Source organism: Bombyx mandarina, chromosome 28 (genome assembly GCF_030267445.1).
Source record: "Bombyx mandarina strain Sakado chromosome 28, ASM3026744v2".
NCBI lineage: Eukaryota > Metazoa > Arthropoda > Insecta > Lepidoptera > Bombycidae > Bombyx > Bombyx mandarina.
In genome coordinates, this window is record NC_143233.1 from 4,998,365 (window position 1) to 5,011,294 (window position 12,930).

The following is a 12,930-nucleotide window of genomic DNA, read 5'->3' on the forward strand; positions in this document are numbered from 1 at the left end:
TGGTATTTATTTGTCGAGTTTATCTTGTAAGATGACGAAACTGGGCACAGCAAAAGTGAGAGTGCACACGCGACTGAGCTAAAAAGCTGACGACTTTTAAACTTTTAGAAGCATGCAAATGGTTCCTGATAATATTAATAATGATAATCGAATTTTAAAAATTCTGCCCACGAAAGCTTGATGAACTAAACACTCTGAGAGAACAGAACTAATAAGTGTATGTATAATATGCACGGATAATATGTAACGGGTTTACGATTACTCACGACTTACATTAGGACTTTAATAATCTAGAGGAGTAGACGAGATAACGGCTCTTTCAGTATTAAACGGTTCCCGGGGTCCATACCAATCAGGTACTGAAATTTTATATCTTTAGACAAGTTTTCAGAGTATTATTGCATTAGAATAATTGTTATTCTTTGTATTTGATAAAATATTTTTATCTTTCTGAAGCTTTAAGATGGTACTATGAACCGCATCAGTGAAGCGGGTTGTGAAGATTAAATTTATTAGATTCTACCACTTTAACTTCTATGAATCCTCATACCGAGTCGGAACGGAGGTACGACACGATAACCGTCATCGACAAGTAAAACCCTAAATAATTGAACTATAGTTAAATACTTAAAAGTTATATGACCGTGTACCAGATTTGTAACAAATGTTTGGACATTATTCGCCAGTCCTAAAAAACAACTTAGAAGTTACAAGTTACAAGTACTCTATGCAGTACCAATATTGAAAAAAGACGGTTATATTTGGCTAAAACTTTAAATATAAATCGGCTATAATGCATTTTTCTCTAATTTAAGCTTGTTAAATTTTTTTTAGACATCACACAGACATCACACACTCTGAGTCCCTAACATTACGGCAGTCTGGTGTAGTGGTAAGTGACATGGTCACTACACAAGGGGGTCGCGGGTTCGAATCACGCCATGGGAAGATATTTGTATGATAAATATAAGAAAAATGTCTTTTCCAGGGTTATGGATGTATATTAAATATACGTATGTGTATAATAAAAATCTTACATTTATTTCCGTTATCTGGTACCTGTAATACAAGTTCTTTACGAACTTAGTACGGGACCAGCTAACGTGGCGTGATCGTTATTAAAAAATATATAATAATAATAATTTTAGAATTCAAAGTTAACAGACTAAATTTTAATATAAATCCGAGAAGTTTTGAAACGTGTTGTAAAAAAATAAAGTAACTATAAAATACTTATATCGAGCTACAGTCATGTATGCTTCGAGTTTAAGAATGTTGTAACGATTTATGGTAATTTCACAACAGATAGTAACCTACCTTGAATTTGTTATTTATCTTGCATTAAATTGCTGTAACTACACTGTACTAGATCGGTATGCGCACCAATTTATCTCGGGGCTCGTTATTTCGATCTAAATTTAATATAAACTAGTATTAGTATCACTAGTGACCTCAAAGAGATTCCTCCTCCTTGCGTCGATAATCCTGAATGCTGAGGGTCGTGGCCTCTTCAAACAACTTTCTCCTGTATTATCCTGCGCCATTCCTGCGTATCCTCGGCTGTGTGGATAGTAACGTGGACTGAAGTATTGAGAGTGGAGCGTATCTGGTTAGACCAGCTCATTGGAATTCTGCCTCTGGGCATTCTTCCGCATACCTTGCCTGTTACCAGCAGCTTTTTCAAATTATCGCCTCTCTTTCTGGCTTAAGTGGTAGGACGAGCTCACGGCCCATCTGGTGTTAAGTTGGTACCGGAGCCCATAGACATCTACAGCGTAAATATCGCCACCTACCTTGAGATATAAGATCTAAGGTCTCAGTATAGTTACAACGGCTGCCCCAATCTTCAAACCGAAATACATTACTGCTTTACGGTAGAAATAGGCAAGTGGTACCTTCGGGTGCGGGTTGCGGGTTTGACTTTTTTACACGATGTTATTCCTTTACTATGGAAATCGTGAGCAATGTTAGGTACGTATTTCATTAGAAAAATTGGTACTTGCCAGCGAGATTCGAACACCGGTGCATCGCTACGTACGAATGCACCGGACGTCTTATCCTTTAGGCCACGACGACTTATCGATTTTTTTCCTAATTATAATATTGGAATCCATCATTGTTTCCAGGTGGCGTACGCGATCGCCTTGATCTACGAAATAGTGTGGGTCGTTGAATCACAGAGCGGACTACCTATTCCATCGGTACTGCTCATGGTATGCTACATCATCGTCATAGCCGCCACCGTAACATTAGTCCATGGACTTATTTCGGTTAGTATCTATATATTATTAATACGTGAAGCCAAAACTTTGTACCTCTTTTTACGCAAATAGCGTGGACGGAGGAGTATGAAATTTCCCACAATTATAGAGAATATTGAGAAGGAGTGCATAGTGCTAATTTGTTTTTAAATTATGCATAACAAAAAAATACATTATAAATAAATAAAAAAAACATTACACACACTACCGTGTATTTGACACACACACATATTTAAACTCTTTATTTATTGTCAAACTTTTGTTATTGCTTAGAGTCTGGTCAAATTGAGAATAGGTTAATATTGATTATCTTTAATATTATTTGTCTATAGAGTAGTCTTGGCGAAATCTGTGAATAAAGAAGTATAATAGTCTTTGACAATAGAACTTTAATAATGTTCAAACTTATAATTTCAATTAATTATAATCGAAATTTCGACTACTGCGGGACCACTAGTTTCACTTCATTCTTTATATCTTTTTATAGGAATTAAAACTCGTTAATACAGCCTCTGAGTATATAATAAACTGGCGTTACTGAGTATATAATAGACTATCTAAAAATATAGTAATAGGCGCACTGCCATTTTATTGCACAAATGACTTAGACGTCGTCAGGTTATACAAAAACTTGTAAGTTAATGTCAGCTTGCGCACTGGTATAATTACAGTGCCAAAACGGTCACCGGGGAATGGTAAGCAGCGTTAGTGGGTGAATCGAAGAAACATGGAAAAACTGAATAGCCCTAACAATAATTTTAAGAAATATTGCGTATTTAATGAGTTTCGAACATTAAGACCGTCGGTATGTCGAGCAAAGAGACTCGCTCGACTTTAAGCATGTGACCGACATGCTTAAAGGATTTTAGTTGCGAGAGGGTTTTTTTTATTGCTTTTTTTATTGCTTAGATGGGTGGACGAGCTCACAGCCCACCCGTAGTTCAGTGATTACTGGACCCCATAGACATTTACAACATAAATGCGCCACCCACCTTGAGATATAAGTTCTAAGGTCTCAGTATTGTTACAACGGCTGCCCCACCCTTCAAACCGAAACGCATTACTGCTTCACGGTAGAAATAGGCAGGGTGGTGGTACCTACCCGCGCGGACTCATAAGAGGTCCTACCACCAGTAAATACAAGTACCCGTAAGTTTTCAAGATACTTAGTAGTTTTACTTCTACTATGTATAAATAGCTAATTCTAAATACTAGTAAAAATATTTATATTTATGTTTTTTTCAAGAAAAACAACAAATATCTTCTAGCATGGCTAATAGCGGTCATCTTAGTGCTGATACCAGAGTGTGCTCTAGTCTTCTATATGTCTATTAGTCATTGGGTAAGTTGCAAATTACATTATTTTTCATGAATGGTAAAAACAGTTCTAGGCAGCAGTTAGTAGTTAAGGAAGCTTATGTAAAGCACCGAGAATTTTCTAGACATTGTATAAGTGGTATTCCACTTCTAATCGGGCATGAAAGTGTCACTTTCCCGTGCGGACTCTACATTCTGGGCTCTTTCCCACAATAACACACACAAAGACACAACCTACTGAGTTTCTCGCCGGATCTTCTCAGTGGATCGCGAATTCGTTGGTAGATTATCCGAAGCGCTGCTCTTGCTAAGGCCAATTTCCGAAAAGTCTCTCAAGTTGAGCCCGTCAGCTCACCTACCAGCCAGAGCGTAGCTGGAATAACCCCTTAGACTACCAGCAAATAGGTAGGGGGAAAAGGGCTCCTTCGTAATTACTAGGATAGATTAGTCAATTTGTTACAATCGTCTTTCTTATTTTAGATGAAATTGAATAATGCCTTCCAGTTTGAATAGTAGGTATAATTCTAACTTGCCATTGTTTCAAGTAATGCTTCCCTCATATCCTAATGCGCAGGAGGTGGCTCACCACTAGCAAATACCTCGATTTTACCTGAATATAAGATTCAAGAAATATCTTTTAATGTAAATGCTTGTAATTCAAGGGTCTGCAAGGAGTTTATGGAGGCGCAGAGTTGGCATGCTACGTGGCACGGCTACCGGCAATCGTTTGCGGAGTTGTACTAGTACAGTCGGCCTATGCGCTGAGAGAAGCCAGGTAAATATTGTAGAACGTTCCATGGCTTAGACTTTTGCGATAAACATAATATTTCGTGGTATATTCATGAAACATATACTCCGCGAATAAAGAGCTTTTACTGTATTACAAATATTCAATACTAGCTGACCCGGCAGACTTCTGAGTGCCTCAATAGAGAAATAAAAGACCTAAACTTTTGTTTAAAATAAACTTAAAACAAACAAAAGGAATCCGTCCGACGGAGGACACATCAAAGGAAAACGAAAATTGCTATTTTTAGTTTTAATTCCGAGCATTTTAATATTTATAACTTTTAAACCTTCTCTGGACTTCCACAAATAATTCAAGACCAAAATTAACCAAATCGGTCTAACTGTTTTCGAGTTTTAGCGAGACTAACGAACAGCAATTCATTTTTATATATGAGTCGTCTATTATCAAAGCCGGCAATGTGACTTTTGGACAATTATTGGTAAATCAGAAAAACGAATTATTGACTTTGTATTCCATTGGCAGTCACAAAACTCTTCGGAACGACATCTTAGATAAATAACAGGTTAACTATTAACCTTTATTTAATGCAGGTTTTGAACCGTATTCTCTGAAGGAGACGATTATATTCAAATAAATCTGTATTGACATATCAATAAAAATGTTTTGTCCAAATGCACAGATTGCCACCTTTGATAATAGACGACTCATATATATATATATATAGATTACGGACATTTAAATATGTTACTACAGCAGATAGGTACCGATAGCGTCTGTTAATTCTCCAGAATACGTCATTTCGGGTTAGAGGTCCCGCCTCTAAGCTACAAAGAAACGATGCCAAATTTTATTATTCCGTATGTGTTACAGGAAAGCGGGCTACGGGAACGGTGCGGCAGTTAGCGGGAGTGAGTTCGACGCCAGCCACTACATCCCCGATGCTCCGTCCGCCTTTACAAACGATGGATTTTTATCAGACAACGGTACAATAGAATGCGTAACTTTTTCTTTCTAAAGTCTAAGAAAACTATAGTGGCTGTATGTTTAAGATTCCTTTTGTTTTTAAACTTTAAAAAAAAAAAACAAGTAGGTTCTCATTTTTTTAGTTATATTACCTTTTTCCAAGTGAACCGCGTTTGGTGAATGTTTATTGAAGGCTGGCGCTTCTCAAGTGGGCCCATTTAAATTATATCAAGATCCGACCAGTGATTTTATGGTTTTCCTTAATAATGGTTATATAATTTCGATTACATCGGGAAAGCGACCTCATGTCTCAAGGTGGGGGGCAGCATTAACGTTGTTGGCTTCAGCATTATTTTTAAATACGTGTATGAATTTCATAATCATGACAGTCTTTGAGTGGATGTAACGTGTTTAACATTATTAGCAACGTGCACTGCGTAGAACTTAATACACTGGTTGATGTATGATGGCAATTTTGGTGTGATGGGAGGGTGAGTTTATGTTTTTATTGCTTAGATGGGTAAACGAGCTCACAGCCCATCTGGTTTGAAGTGGTTACTGAAGCCCATAGTCTATGACGTAAATGCGCCACCCACCTTGAGATATAAGTTCTAAGGTCTCAGTGTAGTTACAACGGCCAAACCGAAACGCATTACTGCTTCACGGCCGAAATAGGCAGGGTGGTGGTACCTACCCGTGCGGACTCACAAAAGGTGCTTCAACCAGTATAAAAACGTTTGCTAACTGTTCTTGTATAGACTACGCGTCCGGCTTTGCTAATAATAATCCATGATCATCAGGTAAATCAGGTTCGATGCCGGATCTGAGACGGCACCTCGCGAGCCGTCAGTCCGCTCGTAGCGCGTACGGCCCCCCTCCTCCCGCGTACGGCCCCCCGCCTCCCGCCTACTGGCGCCACCTCGCGGGCGCCGCCAGTCTGCGCGGGTACCCCAAGCCGTACGTCCCACAGCACGGCACCTGGGTCGGGCCGCGGACCAGCCCCTACGACAACCCCTACAAACGCCGCCATTCCATCGTCGGCGCGTTTACCACAGACGAATACCCCTCAAAGAACTACGAATACGAGGACAGAGCGGACTGTAAAAGCGAAATGGCGTATCCTTATTATCGACCTTACGCATACGACCCAAGGTTGTATCCGGAATACGGATTTTACCCAGATTACAAGAGAGAAGAGGCTTCGTACGGTGTTAATTTGCTTCGGCATGACCCTTATCACTTCAGTGGCTCTAGGGAGAGAGTCTTCTACAACATGAGGAACAGTCACACGTCAGTAGGCAATGAATCCGATGATTTGACCAAATATAAAGATGTTGCCTTGTAGAATAAAACAAGCTTTGGTTTTTCGTTAGAATTTGTGAATGATACTAATGTTTGTTAGGTGATTTAGATGTACAGAAAATTTTATTGTCAAATAAATTGTAAGACAGAAATAAATTGTTCTGTTCAAATTAATTATTAATTGTGAAATATTCCGTAACTACTTATGTATTTTCAGATGTGTGTGACATTTGAATATTTTTTTTCTAGGTAGTTATTATTTTATCCAGGCAATATTAAAACACTATAATTAAACCTTCAATTATTTATTTAAAGATGTGTGTAAATATGATCTGATGAGTTTATTTTAAATATTTGTAAAGGGATGTGGAACGCTGTGTTTTAGTTTTTAAGACATCGATTAAAATATCAAGTATGGACTTTGATTACGATTTTATAGTTTAATAAAAACAGCACAATTTATTGATTATTTATTAGGAGGAAATGTTAGGGGAATATGATGAAGATTACCTATCTTATCAGCTCTGACATATGATGGGATCCTGGCTTAAAGGTTCTAAGTGGAAGCACTCCGGGGGAAGGTGTAGCGCGGCTTCAATGCGGGCTCTTGGCCCGTCGACCGAGGGAACCGGCGGTCGTGTCGCTGGCGGCCGCCGGTCCGGCGTCTGGGGGACGGCGGGATGGATGTAATATGCTCTGCGTAAACCCTGTCCCGCCGTCTCAATAGCTCCGACTGGGCTCCCGCCCGGTCCGGGGTAGGGCGCCGGCTGTGAGCGGCAGGAGTTTTTAGTGAGGTTCAACTCCCACATACGGGGATTTTCTCCTGTGAAAGTGGAAGCACGCAGTCCTTCAGGTTTCGATTTATAACTGGAGAAAATACTTTCTAAAGAGCATAGGCTCATGATGATCAAATATAAGACGGTGGGAGAGTGTGGGCTGTGGAAATGGTTTGTGAAATAATAGACGGTAGATAGAAAGAGATAGTATATATTATTATATTTATTTTTTTACCATTTATTTTTTCTTATTCTCTATAAGAAAGGACACAATCTAAGGTTGGTAATTCAACACCCAAAGAAATCGGTCGAAAGAGAATAATAAAAAAATCGGATTGAAAATAATAACATAATAAATACTAAGAGACTTAAAAATAAGGAATTGACCTCTACCATGTTTAAAAAATTACTCTAAAAACCTAGTAATATTTACTATGGGCTTCAGGATACTTGTTATTGTACAACCATCTTGAAGCGAATCGATTTCACGAACACCTTTATAAACAGAGATAATCGTATTATTAAAAATGCCGCCTTGACGTTTTTAAATATATGAAAAACTTTGGCTTTGCATTTGGAACTTTGATAGAGGACCGTGGCTAATGTTTTTTGATAATTCTGAACAGTAAATTATAGTATTTCAAAGCACAAAAGTAACAGGGAAGTACTTTATTAAATTTTAACCAATGCTTGTTAGATGCTTCACCTTTTTTCGAAGAAAAAAAAAACTCAGAAAGCGCACATTCTTTGATCTAGTTTTTATTGTATAGAATTTATTGCCGCCGAAGGCAAATGAGTTAGTAGACCAAAGTAGTCTCCATGATGTCGCATATAATGCATGTTAGATAAACATTCAGCCACCCGCAGTTCAATCTCTAATCTAATATATAAAATATTTATAAACCACACACGGCAGTTTACGAATTTTTTTATGTATTATAATTTAAGTTAATTGAACTCTTTGTTAAACTTTTAAATAATAATATATAATGATTAGTTAAGTTACCTAGTAACCAAAGGTATTAAGTGTAAATACGTATGTTATAAGTCTATGTGGCAAGTACTTATGAATTTTTACCTTTTAAAAGAGTCACTATTTTATATTATGTATATTCAATAAAAATGTCGTAATTAAAGATTTTTTTATTTTTTTTTATTTTATTCTTTTTTTTATTGTTTTTTTATTGCTTTGAGGGGTGGACGAGCTCACCTGGTGTTAAGTGGTTACTGGAGCCCATAGACATCTACAACGTAAATGCGCCACCCAACTTGAGATTCTGATATAAGTTTTAAGGTCTCAAAGTATAGTTACAACGGCTTCCCCACCCTTCAAACTGAAACGCATTACTGCTTCACGGCAGAAATAGGCAGGTTGGTGAAGACAAAGACATTATTAAAATCAAGTTATTACTTTTTTATGAGACTTGTGGCATTTAAATTTGCGTTTTTTTTTTTAAGATAACGTAAATAGCTGTTTCTGTGTTTTCGATTGTAATCTTTTGATCCATTAGGAAAACTTATTGGCCCCGTGATATAATTTGAATAAATGTAAACAAAAATCAAATGCCACAGTGAGATCTATTTAATTAATTCTTGTTCTTCTTAAAAAGTGCTTGAAAATTTGTATTAGCATTTTAGGGGCAGGAGAGCGGAGACAAATGTGCTCCAGGTGAAACGCCACAACTTGTCTCCAGCCTACTTCAAATTAGTTCTGCCTTAGTTTTTAATAAATATGTACGTAAGCTTTCCTTTCACGATTATTGTTGATTACGTGATGTTAAATTATTGAAAGTCATATGCGTAAACTATGTTGATAATTAAACATGGCGGAAGGTGTTATTTATTTTATAGTAAATAAAAAAAATTGCAAGAATATAGATTTAAATGAACATACAATTTGTGAAGCTTATACGTGGTCACCACGAGAGGTCTACACGAAGCTTTCAAATAAAAAACTATCATCAAAATCGGTTCAGTAAGACAATGTTAAAATTTTATTTATAATTAGAAACGGGACGTTTAAGAGGTGAACTTATTAAAAAGTGAACCTACCAAAAATGGGACATGGAATTCATCAAACAGCAACACCAATAGTGTTGCTATTTGATCTCAAACAGCAACACCAATAGTGTTGCTATTTGATCTAAAACAGGTGCTATCTCTGCCTTTACAAATAAGCAGGCCTTGTTATAAATATCGTGCCAATTATTTGGTTAGGTTTTCATTTTTTATCTGCTTGAGTAAGTGATATTGCCAAGACAGTTCTAAAGTAATAAATAAATACGACGAAGATCAGTGAATCTCTTAAACCTAAGTTTTGTGATTTGAATTCCTACTTTTCAAATTATACGAATTTATTATGAGGCTATGCATTTCATACACAATGGTAAAAACAAAGTTCTAAAAGAGGTCTAGTACGAAGTAAAGATTTTTGCAAAGGAAATATTTTTAGAAAATTAACTTGAAAAGCTTGAATTTGTAAATACCGGTAAAATGGGGCGATTAGGGATTGAGAGGCGAATCGGGAAAAAACCGGGAAAATCTTTCGACGCTCAATATAAGTTTTATATTCGTTGCAAAATCTTCCATTTTTTGTAGTTTAATAGTAGAATGTTGAAAGTTCACAAAACAACTCTGAATATGCATGATAATAGCTGCTAACTTATAAAAAATCGCGTTTCAAATTAACTTCCTGTGGTGGTAATTATTTTAGTGCTAGAAACTTTGCTCTCTTTTATTTATTTGATAATAATAGAAGACGACTATGATTTATAAACGTTATTTAGTGTTTGAACCAGCATATATATTAAAAGTAAGTTTCAGTTTTTATTGGTTTTAATGTATTTGATTAAATAAAAATACATGTAAAAATCTGTTGTTTTTGGGGATATTGGGGACGTCTTAGGTACAAATAACAACGAAAAAGGGGCCAATTGGGATGAGAATACGTGAAATGGAAACGAGTATAAATAGGTACAGGTTTGTAGGGTTGTCTATGTAGTTATAACAATATTTATTAAATTTGTTGGTAAAAATCTGGTTTATTCGAAGCGAAATTGGGAATAAGTCTTTATTTGAAATAGATAAGCAATTTAATATAAGTAAGTTGATTTTGCCGAGACATGTAACAAGATCAATGAAATCTCAAGGTGGACAAAAATGTCTAAGTAATACATAATAAAATATTTAATATTTGTTCAGAGTGGGGGTATTCATCTGATTAATCCATGGAATAACCGACACACCTAATCTCTTAACCCAGATAGAAATATCAGCACTGTCGATTGCACCTATAATTGAGGTGATGTCTGCCATGTACTTTTGTCAGTTTTCAATTTTTTTTATTGATGATCACTTTGTTGGTGCAATTAAATAAATAAATAAATTAAAACTATATATAAAAATAAAAGTAGTGCCAACCCTAGCAAATTTCTCATTTCGTCCCAATTAACCGCAATTTTCGGGTAAATAGGGATTACACCTATTTTTGCATTTTTTGCTTAAACTGGAATGCTAGTTGCATAATTTTAAATTACACAACAAAGATGCCCCCAAGACTCAATCATTTTGATCCTGATATAGCATTATGTACATCAACAACTACCTTAAAATTGCTCATAAAGTTGGAATTTGTCCCTAATCGCCCCATTTTACGGTACCTAAGTTTTTAGCTGAAGGAAGTTTCTCTGCGTTTTGTTAATTGCAAAAGAGTGACGTTGCATGGTTCATGAATAATATTAAGATGGGTGTTAATTTAGGGTTACCTCATTTTGTATATGTAAAAGAAAATACTGCATTTATTTGTGAACGAAATAAATTTTAACGGAGTTTTTTTTTGTAGATAATTTTGATTTTTTCTTGCAAACCTGCCAACAAAACGTTTTGGAATTCGGCTGACTTGTGGTGCGCTTGCGTATCTTTACATCTCTCTCAATCAGTCAAAAATTCAAGAAGTCGTCGACACTACGAAAAAAGTTTGAAACTTTATGTTAGTTTATAAAGTTAGTTCTGTGTTATGAAACTCGTTTAATGGGTGTTTGTTTAATAAATAACGTGAGGTGAACGTGTTCATGACTTGAAAATGAAGTGTAATTTTGTTTTTAGTGTGTCTGTTTATAGTTTTGTGTAGGTGGCCACCTATGTATAGTGGTTTGACCGATGTGAAAGTGTTTTCGCATAAAATTCAGACCCCATTGTTCTTTCCTGGTAAATGTTGGGAAAAACACGTATGCTGCTTGCGTAAGCCGAAGTTTATTACAGAAATGTGTAACGAATAATACAAGTTTTCATCCGAATTTGGTATGTACTAATCGTGCACTTATCAAAATATTCTAAGCCTGATAAGAAGTTCATTTACTGCCTTACATATTTCATGCATAGCCCGTATACGATACAATGAAAATCTGTATAGATGTGTTGTGATAGAACAAAACTTACGAAAATGTTTTGTAGGTGGATTCAAAACATAAAAACAAGTATCACTATTATTGTAGGTTTCAAGATAATAAAATTATATAATGACTGATTGGCCCAATAGTCTAGCGGTTTATGATTATTGAACACAATGGGCACTAGGTTCAACTCCCTAGCTAGTTTTTTTTGTTAAAGTTAATTTATACACAGACTGGGAATTCTTGTCTCAAATATATGATGTTTTCAGTTCCCATAACACAGCAAAAAATCCTAGCTCAGGGCCACTACTCTATAAAGTTTATCTTTTAATTATATGAATAGAGTAATACTGTTTGGATAGGAAATAATTTTATTTTGAGATAAAATATTTATTACTTCTAGTCTCATTTTCATTGAATGCAATCATTGTATAACATTGGATAACAGTCTTAATATAAATGATATATACCTAAGATTCCTACTCCTTATTATACAATTAAATTATTATTGTATTTTTGAATGTAGAAAATAAAAAATGAATTAAAAATTGAACGCTACACTATGCATAAATGATATTTTGATGTAATTAATTAAATTGCAAATGTTCAAATGTAAATTATAGTAATGAGCTCACTGAAAACTTAAAACTAGCCAACCCATTCACTCAATATATTATTATATATTACACACATTCATACAGTCCATTTATATTAGATATAAATGTATACACGTTGGATACAAGTGGCAACAAACTGGCCACATTGGACATCAATTGGAGAGGCCTATGCTCAGCAGTAGACAGTGAAAAGCCTGAGATGATGATACAGTCGACTCATAATTATTTATTTTCAATACTTGGTGAAGATAAAAAATCTAGAAATCTTGTTTTAAAAAAATATACACATAGGAATAGACAAAACAAGACCTCATTGTATTAACAGTAAACAAATTGTGAAAATGCAAAGCTTAATTCCTTTTTCTTAGAGGTAACTGAAGATAACTGAAATTTTTTAATCCTGAATTTTTTAATTTATCGGAAAAAAAGTCAACTGCCTTGAAAAGCATGCTACATATCACAACTTTAGAATTGAAGTGGCCTAATTAATTTTATAACAAAATGAGTTTTATACTTTGAATGACTTGTAAACATGTATCTATCAGCTGATAA

General features: G+C 35.5%; 2 protein-coding genes across 8 annotated transcripts in view; both read left to right on the forward strand.

The window, feature by feature from the left end:
* Nucleotides 1-8,506, forward strand: part of Rcd6 (Reduction in Cnn dots 6) — a 50,732-nt gene extending 42,226 nt beyond the window's left edge. Inside the window, exons 3-7 of the mRNA XM_028185978.2 lie at nt 2,127-2,270; nt 3,508-3,603; nt 4,241-4,353; nt 5,200-5,312; nt 6,093-8,506. Coding sequence (XP_028041779.1) covers nt 2,127-2,270; nt 3,508-3,603; nt 4,241-4,353; nt 5,200-5,312; nt 6,093-6,637 — 1,011 coding nt within the window. The 3' untranslated portion in view covers nt 6,638-8,506. The remainder of the gene's footprint in view (nt 1-2,126; nt 2,271-3,507; nt 3,604-4,240; nt 4,354-5,199; nt 5,313-6,092) is intronic.
* A 2,562-nt stretch (nt 8,507-11,068) lies between these two features.
* cyst (rho guanine nucleotide exchange factor 18 cysts) overlaps nt 11,069-12,930 on the forward strand; it is a 71,825-nt gene continuing 69,963 nt past the window's right edge. For all 7 annotated transcript variants that reach the window (XR_016325569.1, XM_089739180.1, XM_089739181.1 and 4 more), the window contains exon 1: nt 11,069-11,669. The gene's annotated coding sequence lies outside the window, so the exon portion shown is untranslated. The remainder of the gene's footprint in view (nt 11,670-12,930) is intronic.